The sequence below is a fragment of the Hyperolius riggenbachi genome, chromosome 5 (assembly GCF_040937935.1).
Source record: "Hyperolius riggenbachi isolate aHypRig1 chromosome 5, aHypRig1.pri, whole genome shotgun sequence".
Taxonomy (NCBI): domain Eukaryota; kingdom Metazoa; phylum Chordata; class Amphibia; order Anura; family Hyperoliidae; genus Hyperolius; species Hyperolius riggenbachi.
In genome coordinates this window covers 31,570,977-31,593,103 of record NC_090650.1, presented here as the reverse complement: position 1 = coordinate 31,593,103, position 22,127 = coordinate 31,570,977, and the positions used below count along the sequence as shown (strand labels likewise).

At 44.2% G+C, this 22,127-nt stretch overlaps 1 protein-coding gene across 2 annotated transcripts in view; it reads right to left on the bottom strand.

Moving 5' to 3' along the window:
* LOC137518085 (diamine oxidase [copper-containing]-like) overlaps nt 1–21,341 on the bottom strand; it is a 30,708-nt gene extending 9,367 nt beyond the window's left edge. Inside the window, exons 1-3 of one of the 2 annotated variants that reach the window (XM_068235382.1) lie at nt 21,233–21,341; nt 7,408–8,970; nt 5,469–5,757 (exon numbers count right to left, since the gene is read on the bottom strand). In XM_068235382.1, the coding sequence (XP_068091483.1) occupies nt 5,469–5,757; nt 7,408–8,970; nt 21,233–21,266 (1,886 nt within the window). In that variant the 5' untranslated portion in view covers nt 21,267–21,341. Of the gene's footprint in view, nt 1–5,468; nt 5,758–7,407; nt 8,971–21,219 lie in introns of both variants that reach the window. The other variant, XM_068235383.1, reaches the window with a different exon arrangement.
* Between the last annotated feature and the right edge of the window lie 786 nt (nt 21,342–22,127).

Sequence of the window (22,127 nt, the reverse complement as noted above, 5' to 3'; positions counted from 1 at the left end):
ACCTTTAAAGAAAAACATGTCTTTGTTACACTTGATGCAACTCCTGCTATAAATCTGCAGTTTCTCTACTTCCTGCTTTCATGGAAGCAGACATATTGTCAACATCCTGATGAGATCTCTGCTGTGGCAATCTCCTGCAAAACCCCACCTGACACAGCTGAGGGATCAATTACAACTTGTGATTAGACCAGGCATGGGCAAACTTGGCCCTCCAGCTGTTAAGGAACTACAAGTCCCACAGTGCATTGCAGGAGTGTGACAGCCACAGTCATGACTCATAAAGGCAAATGCATTGTGGGACTTGTAGTTCCGTAACAGCTGGAGGGCCGCGTTTGCCCATGCCTGGATTAGACACAGATAAGGGGGAATTAGACTAATCCCTCTAAATACATACAGGTTGCATTTCTCTATGTTTTCCTTCTGTCTTGTGCAAGAATTCAGGTCCACTTTAACTATATTGGCTTCAGCATCAGAAACATTTCCTATATATATATATATATATATATATATATATATTTTTTTTTTTTTTTTTTTTTTTTGTTGTATATTGGCATGTAGCCTTGTCCTTCTACTGAGGCTTATCCCAGGGTTTTTATTGAGTGGAATTCCCCCGCCCCCAGAGCATTCTGGAGACCAGCTATGTTTTTGTACTGGCTTTAGAACTCTCAGTAACAAACATTCTGCAGAGATCACCTGCCCGAAATAAAGATGTTGCCTCCTAAATTTCAGAAAGTAAATCAGAGAGAGGAAAGATTTTACAATGGGCAAACACTGACTATATCCTGTAACTTATAAATGAACATTGTAAAAAATAAGCAATTTTATTAATTTTGCTATTTTGGTTACAGATCCTTTTTAAAGGAAAACTGTAGCAAGAGGGATACTGAGGCTGACATATTTATTTCCTTTTAAGCAATACTAGTTGCCTGGCTGTCCTGCTGATCCTCTGCCTCTAATACTTCAAGCCGTAGACCCTGAATAGGCATGCAGCAGATCAGCTGTTTCTGACATTGTCAGATCTGACAAGATTAGCTGCATGCTTGTTTCTGGTGTGATTCAGACACTACTGCTTCCAAACAGATCAGCAGGATGCCAGGGAACTGGTATTGTTTAAAAGGAAATAAATATGGCAGCCTCCATATACCTCTTGTTACAGTTGTCCTTTTACAGAGACTACAAACTTTACCTTACTTGAGAACCTAAGCAAACATTGAAATGTATAAGTAAGCATCGCCACCTTGTGGTAAGCTGGAGTAACACTATATGCTCTCAAACCTGTGAGGGCTGGTTGGTTCACATTGAGTTTTTTTAAAATCACTAGCGTTTCCTAAAGCTCTGTCAGGCCTGGAACCCACTACAAAGCGCAAAACGCTATCGCAATCGCTCACGTTTTTATTCAGAGTTTTGTAAGCGATTTCATGAGTGCTTTCCGGCGCTTTTGGGATCGATTTTAAAAAGTGTAAGCTTTTTCCTAGCGATTGTGTAGCGATTTGCGATTAGCGATTTTAATTCTGATTGGTCCTTTCAATGTATCAGAATTTTATTACAGCTTGCAATCGCACTCAAGTCGCTATGTGTAGCGATTCATGAGTGATTTGCCAGCGCTTCAATACATTACATTGATGCGCAAACCTTTGGTTGACACTACTACATACATCACTTCGTTCCACCAATGTACACTATTTTTCCTCATCAATTCCCATCCACCACTACCAAGTCCACCCAACATATCCAGCACCCTAGCAGGCTTTTCCCAGCCTGGAAACCCGTCCCCCCAGGTATATTTTTTATGAACCCCCCCTCCCTCCCCTTCCTTTTTATGCTCCCTTACCAATGGCTTTAATAATAACACTCAAACATGATGTTCATTAGTCTGAGGACACTGTATTTGTCTCTGTCTTTCAGTGTGTACTCCTGTTCGTTATTGCCTGAAGAAGCGGGAATATACCCATGAAACGCGTTGCACTGTATGTTGGAGTATATAAATACATTTGTTTGTACTAAAACCGACAGCATCATGTCTGCTTCGGGGAGATGAGTTCACCACCGCATCCCGAGGAATTTTAAAGTTTTTAGATATATTTTATTCTGTTGGCGCCTCATTTCTTCTTACAATATCAGCATCCACTCCTGGTGGAGGGTTGAATTCCCTTTCTTCTCCTAATCTACAGAGAGCGACATCTTAATCCTGAGTGAGGACAGGCCTAATCTCCTCACCTGCCTACACAGTGGTTGCCTAATTGGTAACCCTGTCTTGTGGGTATATCTATCATATACTATTCCATTTACCCATCACCCAACTTACTACACTATATTGGGCTCTCGGTGTCCCTTCTTTTTCTTTAGATTTTGAATATGGTAGGGACAATAGACTTTGACAATGGTAGGAAAGATAGACTATGACTATGATACGAACATTAGACTATGATAGGAACATAAAACTAGGACTATGGTAGGGACATTAGACTGTGAGCTCTTCTGAGGGACAGTTACAGACATGGATTTTTCAAAGTATTTTGTAAAGTGCTATGGAAAAGGTCAGCAGTGCTATATAATGGCATAAAAATAATAATGCAGGCAGCCATTTCCAGACCTAGCCAATATGAACAACAGCATGAGGATTAGAAGAGATCATGAAATACAGTAGAGTGTAGTTTGAGTTACAGAGACACCTACAGGCTGGAGGCAGAACGTTAGTAATTCAGGCGCATTGTGAGTTATAAGACTAGACCTGTGGACAGGGGCGCCGCGAGGCATAAAGCGAACCAAGCGGTCGCTTGGGGCCTCACAATCTTAGGGGCCTCGGCGGCTCCGTGACGTCGGCGCGACGTCACTTTTTCCCCGCAGCCCCGCCGGGCTGGCAGAGCAGAGCAGGGCTACAGGAAGATGGCCGCCGCCGAAGCCCTGCTCTGGAGACTATGTCTCCAGTACAGGGCTTCGGGTGGCCATCTTCCCGACCCGTAGCCCTGCATGAATCAGCGCGGGAGATTGGAGGAGGAAGCCAGGAAGGGAGCTCCGTGGGAACTGCGCGCCTGAGAAGCCGGCCGGGAGAGGAGACCAGGGAGAGAAGACTTCTGCCAGTGCCAGCCTGCCAGGTGAGTAAATTCTTTTCTTTTTGCAGCCGCAGCCCTAATTGCGAATTTGCGATTGATTTCTGCTGAACTGTGCCCTAATTGCATTTGATATCTGCTGAAAATGTGGCCCTAATTGCGATTGATTTCTGCTGAACTGTGCCCTAATTGCGTTTGATATCTGCTGAAAATGTGGCCCTAACTGCGATTGATTTCTGCTGAACTGTGCCCTAAATGCGTTTGATATCTGCTGAAAATGTGGCCCTAATTGCGATTGATTTCTGCTGAACTGTGCCCTAAATGCGTTTGATATCTGCTGAAAATGTGGCCCTAATTGCGATTGATTTCTGCTGAACTGTGCCCTAAATGCGTTTGATATCTGCTGAAAATGTGGCCCTAATTGCGATTGATTTCTGCTGAACTGTAAATGCGTTTGATATCTGCTGAAAATGTGGCCCTAATTGCGATTGATTTCTGCTGAACTGTGCCCTAAATGCGTTTGATATCTGCTGAAAATGTGGCCCTAATTGCGATTGATTTCTGCTGAACTGTGCCCTAAATGCGTTTGATATCTGCTGAAAATGTGGCCCTAATTGCGATTGATTTCTGCTGAACTGTGCCCTAAATGCGTTTGATATCTGCTGAAAATGTGGCCCTAATTGCGATTGATTTCTGCTGAACTGTGCCCTAAATGCGTTTGATATCTGCTGAAAATGTGGCCCTAATTGCGATTGATTTCTGCTGAACTGTGCCCTAATTGCGTTTGATATCTGCTGAAAATGTGGCCCTAATTGCGATTGATTTCTGCTGAACTGTGCCCTAAATGCGTTTGATATCTGCTGAAAATGTGGCCCTAATTGCGATTGATTTCTGCTGAACTGTGCCCTAAATGCGTTTGATATCTGCTGAAAATGTGGCCCTAATTGCGATTGATTTCTGCTGAACTGTGCCCTAAATGCGTTTGATATCTGCTGAAAATGTGGCCCTAATTGCGATTGATTTCTGCTGAACTGTGCCCTAAATGCGTTTGATATCTGCTGAAAATGTGGCCCTAATTGCGATTGATTTCTGCTGAACTGTGCCCTAAATGCGTTTGATATCTGCTGAAAATGTGGCCCTAATTGCGATTGATTTCTGCTGAACTGTGCCCTAAATGCGTTTGATATCTGCTGAAAATGTGGCCCTAATTGCGATTGATTTCTGCTGAACTGTGCCCTAATTGCGTTTGATTTCTGCTGAAAATGTGGCCCTAATTGCGATTGATTTCTGCTGAACTGTGCCCTAAATGCGTTTGATATCTGCTGAAAATGTGGCCCTAATTGCGTTTGATTTCTGCTGAACTCTGCCCTAATTGCGTTTGATTTCTGCTGAAAATGTGCCCTAATTGCGTTTGATTTCGGCTGAAAATGTGCCCTAATTGCGTTTGATTTCTGCTGAAAATGTGCCCTAATTGCGTTTGATTTCTGCTGAAATGTGGCCCAAATTGCGTTTTTATTTTCTGGTGTCTGGGGTAACTGTTGCTGCATTTATTATTTAATGGTCATAGTTGGCTATATTTGCTGTGCTAAGGTTAAGCTTCGCCCATACAATGTCATGGCCGCGCCAATCTTTCGGCGCGCTACGCGCGCCTCAATCACCCCAACATCCATTTTTTCCCCGCAAACAGCCCCGCCCCAATCCGCCCTCCTGCTCCACCCACATGTCATGGCCACGCCCACTTATGCGGGATAGCCACACCCATTTTTCGCCGCGGCGCGCTTCGCGCGCCGCAGGATAGGGCCTCTTGCTACAGTCCGCTTGGGGCCACAAAAACCTTAGCTGCACCCCTGCCTGTAGAAATATGAACACAGGTTTTCTTTGTCTTGTAGACACATCACCAGACCTAGACAACCTCTGGAAAGTAAATGGGAACTGAATGCTAAAAAGAAAAGCCAGATACTTACCTAAGGAGAGGGAAGGCTCTGGGTCCTAATAAGCCTTCCCTCTCCTCTCCCAGTACCCATTCCAGCACAGGATCTCTCGTAGCAGCATTCGACCAATTTAGTCAAATGCTGCTATCTCCGCCGCCGAAGAGAGGCTTCAGGAAGTCTTCGGGAGCCCGAGTGCTCCTGTAGACTTGCTGCTGCATATTGTGCATGTGCGCCCTATATCACGAAATCGCACGTGTGCAGTATGGAGCCGCCTGTCTTCATGAGGACTCTGCTTCCAAACACTTCTGAAGTCCCCTGTGGTGGGGGATTCAAACGAAGGAAGCGCTGCATGGAGGGCACCGAGATTGGAGAGGGAAGGCTCATTAGGACCCAGAACCTTCTCCCTCCTTAGGTTAGGTAAGTATCTGGCTTTTCTTTTTATCATTTGGTTCCTATGTGCTTGAAATCTGTAGATTTCTATATTCACCTGGACCAGGAGACGCCCTTCTCCTCGTTCCACCTCCGGGGCAGCACGCTGTGTGCGTGAGAGTTGTACTGGATCCGGTAACTCCGGTAATGTCCCCATCTGTTCCTCTTGTTCGGATTCATAAACATCAGGTATCTGGGAAGGGGAGACCCGAATTTGAAGGCAGCCTGACTCTCCCTGGCCCTGGCTATCTTCTCCATCCGGGACTGGACAATGAAGCGACCGGGGCTCCAGGGGTTTGAGATGTTCTCGTATTTCAGGTTGATTGTTTGAAAAGTGTTCTCTTGTCCTGATGTTGGAAGGAAATGGTGACAGTTATGATTCTGTTTGTCCTCTCAGGATTTAATAATTGAATAGTGAAACTAGAATTGTGAGTGATGTATAGAAGCTGCTCTGGAGTTAAACAAAGTTTGTAATTTGAATCCCCAATTACTGTTACAAAGTCTACAGCCGTTTAACTCCTCCAAAGAGGCTTCCATAGCTTTGCCCCAGTCTTAAAGGGAACCTAAAATAAAGGTAAGTTAAACTTTTTTTTTTAATCATTTGCTTTAGGTCCCCTAAAAATTACATTTTTAGATATCCCACAGTTTTATTTTATATTTAAATCTAATTTTTAAGCTTTTACTGTTTCACTGTCTCTTCTCAATGACACATGCATTGAGGCATGCCAGAGCTAAAATGTATGAATTGTTGAAGCCATTTAAAACCTAATTGATCAAAATAACCTTTCAGCACATTTACAAGCCAAATAACCACTCAAAATAAGTTGTTCCCGATTAACTTCAATTCAATATTACTTAGCTTAATTATATTATATTTTTGCTCTTTGGGAGCTTAAAAATGTAAAATAGTTAAGTTGAAAATAGTGGTGTAAAAGCTTTGTGAATCATGACAATTGATAGAAAGTTGCTCAGTATGAAAATAATAATATTCTCCTTACAGATTGGACTGGATATTAAAATACTATACAAGATGTCTGCTTCCATCACACCGACGGCATTACTTTGAGCTTAATGGAGGTAGGTGAACTATATAGACAATAGGGTCACAGTATGTTATACCAAACTAAATCAATGCTTTACTATATAGACAATAGGGTCACAGTATGTTATACCAAACTAAATCAATGCTTTACTATATAGACAATAGGGTCACAGTATGTTATACCAAACTAAATCAATGCTTTACTATATAGACAATAGGGTCACAGTATGTTATACCAAACTAAATCAATGCTTTACTATATAGACAATAGGGTCACAGTATGTTATACCAAACTAAATCAATGCTTTACTATATAGACAATAGGGTCACAGTATGTTATACCAAACTAAATCAATGCTTTAAAATTACGTGACATAGGGCATGATGCACAAGGAGACCTTTAAAAACAACGAAGGAGATTTGGGCACAGCCAGTGCCACCATAGGCTGTAATAGGAATTACGGCTATAGCAGCGCTCAGTGAGTGATTTGGGCACCGTCAGAAGATGGAGTACAAAGTACTATAAAAACACTGTAATTTGGCCGCCAGTAATAGCTGGAAGCCCAATAACATCATTCCCCCACTATCCACGGTGACCTGGAGGGGAAATAGTAATTAACACTGCTGGGACTTGTGTAGAAGCAGGGTAAGCTGTTTATCGGCTTTCCCCTGCTGCAAAATCTCTCGGCGGCTTTGTAATAGGTACGCGATGCACGAAGCAATAGTAAAATTGCCATGTGCAGGCAGCACACATTACGAATGTTACAAATACATTGCTATAGCAACTTGCGGTATCCACCCAACATACCGTGTGTCACAACGAGGGGTTGCACATGGATCAGATAAGCCTAGGGGTGCAAAAAGTATAATAAGTCAACCCTTAGTTGACATATGATTCTATAACAAGCTTGATTTCCAGTTATTGACAAAACACAATGCTCAGAAAATATCTCACCTGCCACATCCAGGTCCACCTTGTAGTGGATTAAATGTGTGTGAAGGTTCCCCAGGACATAGCTATAGACTTTGCTGCCATAAAGTAGCCCGTTTGGTGTGAAGAACGTGGCTTGAATGTAACCAGTAGCATGAACTTTAACCTCAATGACTCCATTTTGATAGAAGAGGAAATCCCAGATATAATCGTAATTGTAAACGGTAGATGTTGTCCTCACCACCAGAGCATGGCTCTCCAGCCCAGCATAGAAATGGTAGCCACCACCATAGTCACTGTCAAAATGTCTCCGTAGGGGGACCCCAATGGGCATCTCAAAGATGCACAGCGCATTCCGGTGAAGAACGGGTTTATCCGTGTCCAGAAAGTGGTGCAGATCCTTATATGTGGCCACTTCCGGACAGTCAATGCCTTTGGCCAGCTCATGATTCACTACTCCCATGCCCCAACCAGAATCAAAGGCTTTGGACTGCATGGCAGCAGGAGTGTCTCCACTGTAGAAGGCAATGGCTTCTTGTATGCTCACTTCATAGGCTATTCGCTCATTATTATATTGTATGTCAAAGATCTGCAGGCTTGTAGATGTGCTGAAGCGGTAAGCAAAGCTCCAGCCTGTGTACTCCACATAGTTGCCCAAAACCCTGTAGCGCTTTCCATGCGGTTCACATATTTTGCTTCCATGAATATCTGTCTTGGTTTTAAACTGTCCGCGTGGCTTAAAGGTCGAGAAGGGATCTTTTTCCTCAAACGCTGGTAAACTCAGCTTGGTTATTTCGTTGCGGTCATACTTTTCAACAAGGTCTTCTATGCTATCAAAGTATTGTCCGTTGTACCAAACTTTCTCTATTGCCCAGTCATCGGGGTTGAGAGAGCGATGGTTAAACAGAACCTCAAGACCAATAGGGTGGAGGAAATATCCTTCCACAAACCGATGAAGCATTAGCCATGTCTTACGGTCTCCTGACTGCAGTCCACGTGGTGCAATATCTGTGTAGGTGAGACATCGATTCGAGCAGTTGTAGAAAGAGAATCCTGATGTCTCCTTTAGAATATGGTCAATCTTCTTCATCGATGGTTGCAGCCTTTGGAAAATATGTTCATTCTCACTGCTAGTTGTAGGCCGTGCCTCAAATTGGATGGGATAGCCTCTTTTGATGACTTTGGGTTTACAGTAGTATGGGTGTGGTAAAGGTCCCACTATATACTCAGTAACATTAGGAGGGGACTGCTCCACAAAATAAATTATGACTTTGGCCTCTCTCTGAGGTTTTGGAGCACTTCTATCCAAAAAGTTGAGCACTTGAGTCTTTTTGGGTAGATTCAGTTCTATCAGAAATATGGTGTTCTTGCCAAATTCTGAATGGGTGGGAGCTAAGTTCAGGCTTTCCTGTTCCAGAAGGAAAGTCCGTACAGATGTCATCTCACTGGCGGTGAGATCAGAAAACACTGATGCCTTGTGGCGACCTCTGTAGCTTAAGTTTATGTTCCCAATTGCAGGGGTTAGAAGGCAAAAGGCCAGTAATGAAAGAAGATTTGCCATCATTCTGAATGTAGATGGGTTGATTCCTTTAAATAAAAAAAAGAGAATCTCTTTAGTTTAGACTGGGCACTGTCACATAGTCCAAAGCAAAACTGTGGCTCAACGACTTTAGGTGGTTGATTTAGGCGCTGGTGCTCAGCTATACAATTGGTTTTACTGACTGAATACACCCAAACCAAGCACTGGAGAAGAACAATTATGGAGGGTGAGTATTTGTTATGGTTAGAGGTTCGCGTTAGGCATTTTTTTAGTGCAGTTAGTGTTAGAGGATAGGGTAAGGGACGGTTAGATTTAAATTTAAGGGTTAATAGGTTACAGCAGTATTTCTCAAACCTGTCCTCGAGACTCCTCAATGGTGCATATTTTCTAGGCAACCTTACCTATGCACAAGTATCGTAACTAGTGTCTCAGATACATGCAATCCACCTAGCTGAGACACTCATCTCCCCACCTGTGCATAGGCGAGGTTGCCTGCAAAACATGCACCATTGAGGAGTCACGAGGACAGGTTTGAGAAACACTGGGTTAGGGTTAGGAGCAGTGCTGCTCAAATCTGATCCAGATGGAAGTTGTATTCCGGCTTTCATCCTGTGAAAATCAAGTCACCTGTGCAGCTGGGCGGGGGGTTTAATCTTACCTATCATGACGTCTTCTTCATCCGTCCCTCGGCGCCTCCCACGATGCGGTCCAATCTGGCAATCTGGCGTCATGTGACTATACACTTCCTCCTTCAACCCGGAAGGAGAAAGTGTTTTTAGTCACGTGACGCCGGATTGGACCGCATCATGGGAGGCGCCGAGAGACGGATGAAGAAGACGTCATGATAGGTGAGATTAAACCCTCCCCCCCCCCGCCCAGCCGCACAGGTGACTTGATTTTAACAGGATGAAATCCGGAATACAACTATCTGGATTTCATCCGGATTGGATTAGGAGTCAAGGAGTGAATTAGGTTAGTGGGGAGGTTAGGGTTAAGCATCAGGAAGTAATTAACCATAGGGGAAGAGATTTACAGTTAGGTCCATAAATATTTAGACAGAGACAACTTTTTTTTAGTTTTTCTAATTTTGATTCCGTGCTTTACTACAATTAATTTTAAATGAAACAACTCAGATGCAGTTGAAATGCAGATTTTACGCTTTAATTTAGTGGGGTGAACAAAACGATTGAATAAAAGATATGAGGCAACTTAAGCATTTTTTAACACAATCCCTTCACTTCAGGGGCTCTATAGTAATTGGAAATTTACTCTTATGCTGGGAATACACGGTTCGTTTTTAAGATGGCTCGATAGATAATTTCCAACATGTCCGATCTCCCACTCAATCGTTTCGCTGCTCGTTTTGTGATAGAAGTGAATGGAAAAAGATAAGAAAAATGAGCAGAAGATAAGATAATCGACTGCAGAATCGAGCAGCGAAACAATCGAATAGGAGAATCAAGTGGCAGAAACGAACCGTGTATGCCCAGCATAAGGCTGTTTCATGGGCAAGTGTGGGCAAGTCTGTCATTATCAATTAAGCAGATAAAAGGCCTGAAGTTGATTTGAGGTGTGGTGCTTGCATGTGGGAGATACAGTACTGTATTTCTGTGACCAGACAGCATGCGGTCAAAGGAGCTCTCCATGCAGGTGAAAGAAGCCATCCTTAACCACTTCAGCCTAACTGGACGAAAATTTTCGTCCAGTTAGGCTGCGCGCACTCCCGCGGGTCGCGCGCGCTCCTGTGGGCCCCCCCGTGCGCGCTCCCACTGGGGGCCATTAGCCCAGCGATCAATGAAAGGGATTGTAAATCCCTTTCACTGATCGGACCCCCCCAGAGAAAAGCCGACAGCGTCTCTTCAGACGCTGCAGCTTTTCTGAGATCAAAAAGTTCCCCTGCTTCTATCTTCTTTATCTATCTTCTATCTACTTTTTGACTGTGGCCATCTTGAGGCCAAATAGCAAACTACACCAAAAATCACTTTACATTCAATAAATACATTTTTACCCATGTAAAATCCCCTGTTTACCTCCCACACCAAAAAATACCCACATACAAGTTTTAATAAAAAATAAAATAAAAAATTACAATAATAAAAAAAAACATAAATAGTTACCTAAGGGTCTAAACTTTTTAAATATTCATGTCAAAGAAGTATATCAAAATGATTTATTAAATTATGGGCTTCTAAATAGTGATGGACGCAAATTGAAAAAATGCACCTTTATTACCAAATAAAATATTGTCGCCACACATTGTGATAGGGACATAATTTTAACGGTGTAATACCCGGGACATATGGGCAAATACAATACGTGAGTTTTAATTATGGAGGCATGTATGATTTGAAAACTATAATGGCTGAAAACTGAGAAATAATGAATTTTTTCCGTTTTTTTCTTATTCTTCCTGTTAAAATAGATTTACAGTAAAGTGGCTCTTAGCAAAATGTACCACCCACAGAAAGCCTAATTGGTGGCGGAAAAAACAAGATATAGATCAATTCATTGTGATGAGTAGTGATAAAGTTATTGGCAAATGAATGGGGGGTGAAAGTTGCTCAGATGTAAAAAATTCTCAACCCTGTAGGCTGAAGTGGTTAAAGAGACTCTAAAGCGAGAATAAATCTCGCTTCAGAGCTCATAGTTAGCAGGGGCATGTGTGCCCCTGCTAAAACGCCGCTATCGCGCGGCTAAACGGGGGTCCCTTCACCCCCAAACCCACCCCCGCAAGCATTGGTCGCAAACTTGGTCGTGAGTTTTCTTTTCCTGGTCGTGAGTTTTCTTTTCCTGGAGGCAGGGCTAACGGCTGCAGCCCTGCCTCCAGTCGCATCTATCAGCAGCGCATCGCCGCCTCTCCCCCGCCCCTCTCAGTGAAGGAATACTGAGAGGGGCGGGGGAGAGGCGGAGATACGCGCTGACAGATGCGCGTGGGGAAGGGCTGCGGCAGTTAGCCCTGCCCCAACCAGGAAGAGATCCCCCGCTGCACCGAGGGGATTTGGGGGTGAAGGGACCCCCGTTAAGCCGTGGGATAGCGGCGTTTTAGCAGGGGCACACATGCCCCTGTTACCTATGAGGTCTGAAGCAAGATTTATTCTCGCTTCAGACTCTCTTTAAGGGGCCCATACACTGGTCGATTTCAGCCATCGATCGATCGATTGATTCTATAGAATAGATCGATCAAAATCAATTCTTTCAAATCTATTGATCGATTTGTGGCCGATTTCGATGGATTTTGATGGATTTGATCTATCTGATAGGATGGAAGATTCAGGTTGATTTGCTGCTGCAAGCAGAGCCATGGCCCATAGAGTTGCATTGGATCTAATGGTCCAATAATGCATCTAGATAGATTTCCAGTAGATTTCATTCTGAAACCTACAGGAAATCTGTTCCTAGTGTCACGTGGCACACATCAGATAGATTCCTGTCAGATTCTACTTGACAGTAGAGTTGGGCCGAACCTCCGAAACGTTCGGTTTGCGGAAAAGTTCGCGAACCGCAATAGACTTCAATGGGGAGGCGAATTTTGGAAAAAAAAAATTCTGCTGGCCACAAAAGTGATGGAAAAGATGTTTCAAGGGGTCTAACACCTGGAGGGGGGCATGGCGGAGTGGGATACACGCCAAAAGTCCCCGGGAAAAATCTGGATTTGACGCAAAGCAGCGTTTTAAGGGCAGAAATCACATTGAATGCTAAATGACAGGCCGGGTTCACTGAACAGAACAGGTATACAGTGGCGGGTTCACTGAACACAACAGGTATGCAGTGGCGGGTTCACTGAACAGGTATACAGTGGCGGGTTCACTGAACAGAACAGGTATACAGTGGCGGGTTCACTGAACAGAACAGGTATGCAGTGGCGGGTTCACTGAACAGTACAGGTATACAGTGGCGGGTTCACTGAACACAACAGGTATGCAGTGGCGGGTTCACTGAACAGGTATACAGTGGCGGGTCCACTGAACAGAACAGGTATGCAGTGGCGGGTTCACTGAACACAACAGGTATGCAGTGGTGGGTTCACTGAACAGGTATGCAGTGGTGGGTTCCCAGAACAGGTATGCAGTGGTGGGTTCACAGAACAGGTATGCAGTGGTGGGTTCACAGAACAGGTATGCAGTGGCAGGTTCACTGAACAGGTATGCAGTGGCGGGTTCACTGAACAGAACAGGTATACAGTGGCGGGTTCACTGAACAGAACAGGTATACAGTGGCAGGTTCACTGAACAGAACAGGTATGCAGTGGCGGGTTCACTGAACAGTACAGGTATACAGTGGCGGGTTCACTGAACACAACAGGTATGCAGTGGCGGGTTCACTGAACAGAACAGGTATACAGTGGCGGGTTCACTGAACACAACAGGTATGCAGTGGCGGGTTCACTGAACAGGTATGCAGTGGCGGGTTCACTGAACAGAACAGGTATACAGTGGCGGGTTCACTGAACAGAACAGGTATACAGTGGCGGGTTCACTGAACAGAACAGGTATGCAGTGGCGGGTTCACTGAACAGTACAGGTATACAGTGGCCGTTCACTGAACACAACAGGTATGCAGTGGCGGGTTCACTGAACAGAACAGGTATACAGTGGCGGGTTCACTGAACACAACAGGTATGCAGTGGCGGGTTCACTGAACAGGTATACAGTGGCGGGTTCACTGAACACAACAGGTATACAGTGGCGGGTTCACTAAACACAACAGGTATGCAGTGGCGGGTTCACTGAACAGAACAGGTATACAGTGGCGGGTTCACTGAACACAACAGGTATGCAGTGGTGGGTTCACTGAACAGGTATGCAGTGGTGGGTTCACTGAACAGGTATGCAGTGGTGGGTTCACAGAACAGGTATGCAGTGGTGGGTTCACTGAACAGGTATGCAGTGGAGGGTTCACTGAACAGGTATGCAGTGGTGGGTTCACTGAACAGGTATGCAGTGGTGGGTTCACTGAACAGGTATGCAGTGGTGGGTTCACAGAACAGGTATGCAGTGGCAGGTTCACTGAACAGGTATGCAGTGGGCTCACTGAACAGAACAGGTATGCAGCCAGGAACAAGCTAAGCCTAACTAATCTTTCCCTATGAGAGACAGTCTGCAGCAGCTCGCCCTACTCTGACTAATGCAGGCACACGAGTGACCGTAATGGCCGCCGCTGCCTCTCTTATAAAAGGGGGGTTGGGGCTCCAGGGGCTAGTGTAGCCTAATTGGCTACACTGGGCCTGCTGACTGTGATGTAGAGGGTCAAAGTTGACCCTCCATGGTGCATTATGAGGCGAACCGAACTTCCGCAAACGTTCGCCTGCGGGACGCGAACGCGAACCACGGAAGTTCGCATTGAACCGTTCGCAGGCGAACCGTTCGGCCCAACTCTACTTGACAGACATCTGACAGAAATCTATCTGATGGTCGAATCTGCTGCAGATCTATAAGAGTATGGCCATCTTTAAGGTGGCCACTAACTGTCCAATTTCTAGCGAAAAATCGTTCGAGCGATCAGAAATTCTGATCGGATGAAAAATCGTTCACTACACCATCAACTAACCAATCATTGCTTCCTATCTATCACGACCACCAAGAAAATCCAAATTTTCATTCGACGAAAATTCATTCGGGCGACATTTTTTTCACTCGTTCATAATCGATTGTGTCCACCATTAGCGATTATTTACAACCAATCCGATCAGAATTTCTGATCGCTCGAACGATTTTTCGCTAGAAATTGGACCGTTAGTGGCCAGCTTTAGAAAGCATGCACTGATGAACTCAACAACGCAAAAAGATAACAGTGGTGGATGATCCCTTCACAACAGCCAATCAAGTGAACAGCACTCTCCAGGCAGTAGGCATATCGATATAGAAGTCTACCACAAAGAGAAGACTGCATGAAAGTATATACAGAAGGTGCAAGCCACTCATAAGCCTCAAGAATAGAAAAGCTAGGTTTATAAAAGCAAGACGATTTGAATCAGGATGATACCATTTACTAGCTAACCTAGAGATAAATAAAATGTAAGCTTTTGGCTAATATACCTTCTCCAGACTTCCATCCTGACTATATTAACAAGAATTCAAGATTTCAGGCTGTCATTACCAGCACAGGGTTTTCAACCAAGTATTAGAAATAAACATTTTATTTCCAGTTATTTAATTGTTCCAATTACTTTTGAGTCCCTGAAATGAATGGATTGTCTAAAAAAATGCTTTAGTTGCCTCACAGTTTTATGCAATCGGCTCGTTCACCCCACTGCATTAAAGCTGAAAGTCTACACTCCATCTGCATCTGAGTTGTTTCATTTAAAATGAATTGTGGTAATGTACAGAACCAAAATTAGAAGAAAAAAATGTTGTCTCTGTCCAAATATGTATGGACCTATCTGCAAATCTCTTTCCATATGCACTCTGTAAAGTACTGCAGAAGATGTCAGTGATATACAAGTACATACTGTACTTTTTTGGACACACTATACTGTTTTATATTTGGACTCACTTTTTCTCCCCCAAAAGTGGGGGAAAAAGTCACTGCGTCTTATAGTCCAAATGTAGGGAGTTCCTGACTTGCAAATACGGACCTTCAATCCGCCACACTGTCTTCCTGTACGCTGCCCATGCAGAGGAAGACACGGGCACAAACGGAGGACAGGGGGGCGCAAAGGGGCATAGAGGAGGACACAGGAGGAAACAAGGGGGACAGAGGAGGACACAGGGAGAAACAAGAGGTACAAGGGGGCACGAGGTACAAAGGGGACATAATACACAAGATTCCCCTTCACTGTTGCACCAGGTTTAATATATATTTTTCCCCTGGTTTTCGTCCTGTAAACCTAGGTGCGTCTTATACTCCAGAGCGTCTTATAGTCCAAAAAATACGGTAATAATAATATGGTAGGACATCAGACTATGAATATGGTAGGATTAGATTGTGAGCTCCTCGTAAGACAGTCAGTGACATGACTATGTACTCTGTAAAGTGCTGCAGAAGATGTCAGTGCTGTATAAATACATAATAATACTATGGTAATACATTAGACTATGACTGTGGTAGGGATTAGATTGTAAGCTCCTCTGAGGACAGTCAGTGACATGACTGTTCTCTGTACAGCGCTGCAGAAATTGTCAGCACTATATCTTTAAGTGATTATAATAATTTTGGCACACACTCTCTGTATGAGTAGCTTTAGTACCTCAGGCCTGTTTTGCCTCCTATCTCTGGGTTGTGTCAACAAGGTGCGGACCATGACACCTGAGACTGATTAACGAAAATCAGAACAAACTCCAGCTACACCTAGTGCTGTAAATCATCTACAATGTAACAGCTGAGGTGACCTGGTATACAGAGATAAGGATCGATCCAGACTGGTCCCGCCCCTCTATAGATCCCGCCTTCTGTGAGGGAGGCTGTGAGACAACACAGCCATAGCTATACTACCAGCATACTAGGATTCATTCACAGCAAATGAAAAGTAAGTTTTTCCTTTTTTCCAGCTCAGATGTGCTTTACATTTAAGTAGCATACCTACATTCTTCACTAAATTTATCTCCAGCTGGGAACAGTTCACCATCATCATACTTCTTAAACTATAAGTGGGTGGGGCACAGACTCAGCAGTTTCAGAAAGATCTCCGCCTGTCTCTGGCAGTCTGTGCTACAGGAAATAGCAGAGGGGGTACAAAACCTGATATATTTGACATCGAGTAATCACTTCAATACAGCTGACGAGGACAATATTTGTGCCCAGGTCGTCCTTTAAAATATTTTTACAATCTTATTATTCTATGCCAATCGGATCAAAGTGGGCCTCTGAAAAGCTGGAATAAGACTTCACCAGGTTCTTCTTCAAGAAGGGCAGTATGGAGTTATTGGATATGTGGTAGAGGTACTATGCAATAAACCACAGATAATAGAGGACATTGGGGTTGATTCGCAAAGCTTATTTATTTTTCTCCTCAGCTGTAAGGAGAGCTAATGCAGGAGATAAACAGATAAGAGGAGATAAATCATGAGTTAAGTCAGTTAAGGAGAGATACAATGGCCTCAATTTACTAAGATCATGCTGGAGATAATAAGGCAAGAGAAAACTTACCTCCACATAAGAGAGAGTTATCTTATCTCTTCATTCCTTAAGTTACCTCCTCTGTAGTTAAGTTACCTCCTCTGTAGTTAAGTTACCTCCTCTGTAGTTATTTTACCTCCTCTGTAGTTAATTTACCTCCTCTGTAGTTATTTTCACATGCAGTTAATAAACAGCCTGTCTTTAACTCTGGAGTTATTTTAAGGATTGAAGAGTTAACTTAAAGACAGAAGAGTTAACTTTAGGTTTGCCTGAGGTAAAATGTTTCCTGAATACTACATGCCTTATCACCATGGTAACAACTCTAGAAGAGTTATTAAAGACAGGAGATAAACTTAGTGAATTGAGGCCTATGTGAGTTACCACAATAAGTAAGGTGAAACAATTCAAGAGAAAAGCTCTGTAAATCAACCCCACAGGCCTTTATTCATTTTACTTTTTCTCTTAAGTTTTCTCCTAAGAGATAATTTTTCAGCTTCGGATTTTAAATAACTTTTCAGCATTCTGCAATTTAAAAAAGTACCAAATCATAGATGAAAAAAGTTTTTTGCTTGTTGGTGGCTTAAAAGACATTTTATTGATAAGGTGTGAAAATGTCAAACACGAGAAAACTTAGGAGAGATGGTGTACTGAATAAAGGCCATTATGGCCCATATGCAGTTAAAGCTAATGGGAATCCGTAATTACATAAACAAGTCAGATACTCACCTAAGGAGACGGAAGACTCTGGTCCTAATGAGCCTCTCCTCTCCCCGTGCTGCGCTGGCTCCCCCGTTCAAATCCCCCGCCGCAGGGACTGCGGGAGTCTTCGGGAGCCAAGTCCTCCCAAGGACAGGCAGCTCCATACTGCACACGTGCGAGTGCGTCATAGAGGGCGCTCGCTCGTATGCAGTGTAGAGCGGCCCGTCTTTGGGAGCACTCGGGTTCCCGAAGCATTTCCGAAGCCTCCCTTTGGTGGGGAAACAGCGGTATTTGACCGAAACGGTCGAATACCGCTACGGGGGAGCCAGTGCAACAACGGGGACCAGGAGAGGAGAGGGAATGCTCTATGGCAGGGATCCCCAACCTTTTCCGGCCCGGGGACCACTTTCTGACCAAATTTCTCTCCGTGGCCCGGCGGGGGGACGGGACAATATTGTGCGCATTGGGTTACCAGGGGGGGGGGCATAGCTAGCATAGTTGCCCCAGTATAGGGAGTTTAGTTGCCTCAGTATGGCTAGTACAGTTGCCACAGTATAGCTAGTATAGTGCCCAGCAAAGCTAATATACTGCCCAGTATAGGTAGGTAGTGCCCCAGTATAGCTAGTATAGTGCTCCAGTATAGCTAGTATAGTGCCCAGTATGGCTAGTATAGTGCCCCAGTATAGCTAGTGTGCCCCGGTATAGGTAGTATAGTGCCCCAGTATAGCTAGTATAGTGCCCAGTATAGCTAGTATAGTGCCCCAGTATAGGTAGTATAGTGCCCCAGTATAGTTAGTATGCCCCAGTATAGCTAGTATAGTGCCCCAGTATAGCTAGTATGCCCCAGTATAGTGCCCCAATATAGCTAGTATAGTGCCCAGTATGACTAGTATAGTGCCTAGTATAGCTAGTATAGTGCCCCAGTATAGCTAGTATGCCCCAGTATAGCTAGTATAGTGCCCCAATATAGCTAGTATAGTGCCCCAGTACAGCCAGTATAGTGCCCAGTATGGCTAGTATAGTGCCTAGTATAGCTAGTATAGTGCCCCAATATAGCTAGTATAGTGCCCCAGTACAGCCAGTATAGTGCCCAGTATGGCTAGTATAGTGCCTAGTATAGCTAGTATAGTGCCCCAGTATAGCTAGTATAGTGCCCCAGTATAGCTAGTATAGTGCCCCAATATAGCTAGTATAGTGCCCCAGTACAGCCAGTATAGTGCCCAGTATGGCTAGTATAGTGCCTAGTATAGCTAGTATAGTGCCCCAATATAGCTAGTATAGTGCCCCAGTACAGCCAATATAGTGCCCAGTATGGCTAGTATAGTGCCTAGTATAGCTAGTATAGTGCCCCAGTATAGCTAGTATAGTGCTCCAATATAGCTAGTATAGTGCCCCAGTACAGCCAGTATAGTGCCCCAGTACAGCCAATATAGTGCCCAGTATGGCTAGTATATAGTGCCTAGTATAGCTAGTATAGTGCCCCAGTATAACTAGTATAGTGCTCCAATATAGCTAGTATAGTGCCCCAGTACAGCCAGTATATTGCCCCAGTACAGCCAGTATAGTGACCCAGTACAGCCAGTATAGTGCCCAGTACAGCCAGTATAGTGCCCAGTACAGCTAGTATAGTGCCCAAGTATAGCTAGCATTGCGCCCCAGTATAGTAGCCCCCGCCCACACCCCTCCCCCCGCGGCCGCCGCTGCTGTTACCTTTGCCGGCCGGCGGTCTCTTTACATTCCCCTCTCTCTCTCGCCGGAGTGTGAGTCACAGCAGCGCGCCCCGCGGCTGCTGTGATAGAGAGGGAAGAAGCAGGAAAGAGAGAGCGGTTCCCATAGTAACGGCATGCCGCTACAGGAAGCTGCTCTCTCCTGCTTCCTCCCTCTCTATTACAGCAGCCGCAGGGCGCGCTGCTGTGACTCACACTCCGGCGAGAGAGAGAGGGGAATGTAAAGAGACTGCCGGCCGGCAAAGGTAACAGCAGCGGCGGCCGCGGAGGGGGACGGGCGGAGGGGGCAGGCAAGAGGACAGTCCCGCGGCCCAACTGAAAACGTCCTGCGGACCACCAGTGGGCTGCGGACCACAGGTTGGGGATCCCCGCTCTATGGGACCCAGAGCCTCCCTCTCCTTAGATGAGTATCTGACCTTTTTTTATTTATATATGGGTTCCTATTCACTTTAAGTTTTTCTCCTGAGTTTTCTCCTAGGAGTTAGTTTTTGCATCTTCTATTTAGAATAATGTTTCAGCACTCTGCAGTTGAAAAAGCACCAAAACGTAGGTAGAAAAGTACTATCGAAATTAAAGTTTTTTTTTCTTGCTTGCTGGTGATCTAAAAGGTATTTTATTGACAAGTTTGAAAATATCATGCAGGAGATAACTCGGGAGAAAAAGGGAATTGCATATGGGCCATGGGCATATATAACTGAGAACTTTAGAAAAAATATTTAGGCCCATATGCAAATAACTTTTTCTCCTAAGTTTCCTCCTAGGTGATGTATTTACACCTTGTCAATAAAATGCATTTTAAGCCACCAGCAGGAAAGAAAATACTCAAAATAAATTTGATGCATTTTCATCTACTTTTTAGTACTTTTTCAATTGCTAAGTGCTAAAGTGTTACTTTAAAAAGAAGTTAAAAAATGATCACCTAGGAAAAAAGTCAGGAAAAAAGGGAATTGCGTAAGGGCCTAGTGTTTTCTCTCCTAGGCGATGTTTTCACACTTTTGTCATAAAATGTCTTTTAAACTCCCAGCAAGGAAGAAAATACTCAGAATAATTTTGATAGTACTTTTTTACCAGCTTGTAGGTATTTTTTTAATTGTAAAAAAGCTTAAAAATTATTTTACAGTGAATATGAAAATTACCTCCAAGGAAACAACTCAGGAGAAAAAGTTAATTACATATAGGCCCTTGTCATAAAATGCCTTTTAAACCACCAACAAGCGAGACAATAGTCAAAAATAATTTTGATTGTACTTTTTCCACCTACTTTTGGGTACATTTTCAGTTGCAAATGGTGAAAAGTTATTTTAAAGAGAATATAAAAATTATCTCCTAGGAGATAATTCAGGAGAAAAAATTACTGGTAATTGCATATGGGCCATGGAGTAATGAGTGGCAGTTCCACCACCTTGGTTACAGCAGCTCCACCAACATCTGTCACAAACTGGAGGAGAACATTTGCTCGTGTTTTTTTGTGTTTTATTGCTGGTGTCCGTTGAGCACAGGAGCGTAACTACAGGGGAGTAGCCCCTGCAGCGGGGCCCCAAGCTGTAAGGGGGCCCCAACTGCTACTTGACTCCCTCTGATTAAGGGGTCCATGCTTCAGGTCAGGTATTTCTGTGGCTACATTTGTTATGGGTGTGAAGACTATGATGTCTACACTCGTTTCATGACCCTTGTATGATGGGCTGACACGCTGTGAGGGTCACAAGTGGCTGGCAAGGGACAGTATATGAACATTGGGGGAACCCATCCAAGTTTTTATGGGGGGGATTTGTAGTTACACCCCTGGTTAAACATCTTCAACTTACATACACTTACCTGAGCAACTCACCTGTGCAGAGATGGTGGATCAGGTCATGTGACATGCACTTAGCATAGTGACTGCACACGTAGTTGGAGGGTTCTGGGATGATATGCAGTAGTGTAGAGAAGACTCCAGTATGGCATATCAGTGGCTGAATAAATATTAGCTGTTTTTTTTATTTCCATGATGCAAGGACAGATTACACCAGGCTGGGCCCGCCTCCATCTCCACTCAGCATCCAATGAGGGGGACTCTGTCTATTAACCTCTTATCTGCTGGACACACGCATGAACTCTCACTTGTCCTCTTCCACACTCACACATACAAATAGGTTTGGTTGAGAGGCAGCTTGTCTTTTATATAATATAATGTGGTCAGCTGCAGGAGTGCTTCTCTCTGGTGGAAGTCAGCTTATGCAGTCCATATGTTGTGGAATTCAACCCCTTGTTTCCTAAAATGGCAGCCCCATTGTAGTTCTCTTATATAGGCAAAATCACTGTGCATCAATACTCCACTATGGAAGTTTTTACCTTGTAAAACAATAATAAAAAGTGCACATAGTGCCAAGTTTTGCTAAAACAAGCTAAAACTTGCACCTCCTGGTGCACTCCTGTGGGTAGTGCCACCACCTTGGGAAGGGTCAGACTCCTCCTATGTGGCCCCATCCAAAATTATTGTGTAGAAACAGCGGATCGTATTACACATGGAACCCTGAATGAGTCACGACTGTGTGGAAACGCATAGGGCGGAGTCGGAGGTGTGTGCTGATGTCATACTAGGAAGTGGGGTGATTGAGGTAACGTGCTCTGTGTTCCGCGGCCAGAGCGTTCCATGTACAAAACGATCCCCTTTTTGGCTGTTTTTACACAATAAATTTGGATACTCGTTTGTTGAAGCAAAGCACATCCTTGGCTGACCGGCT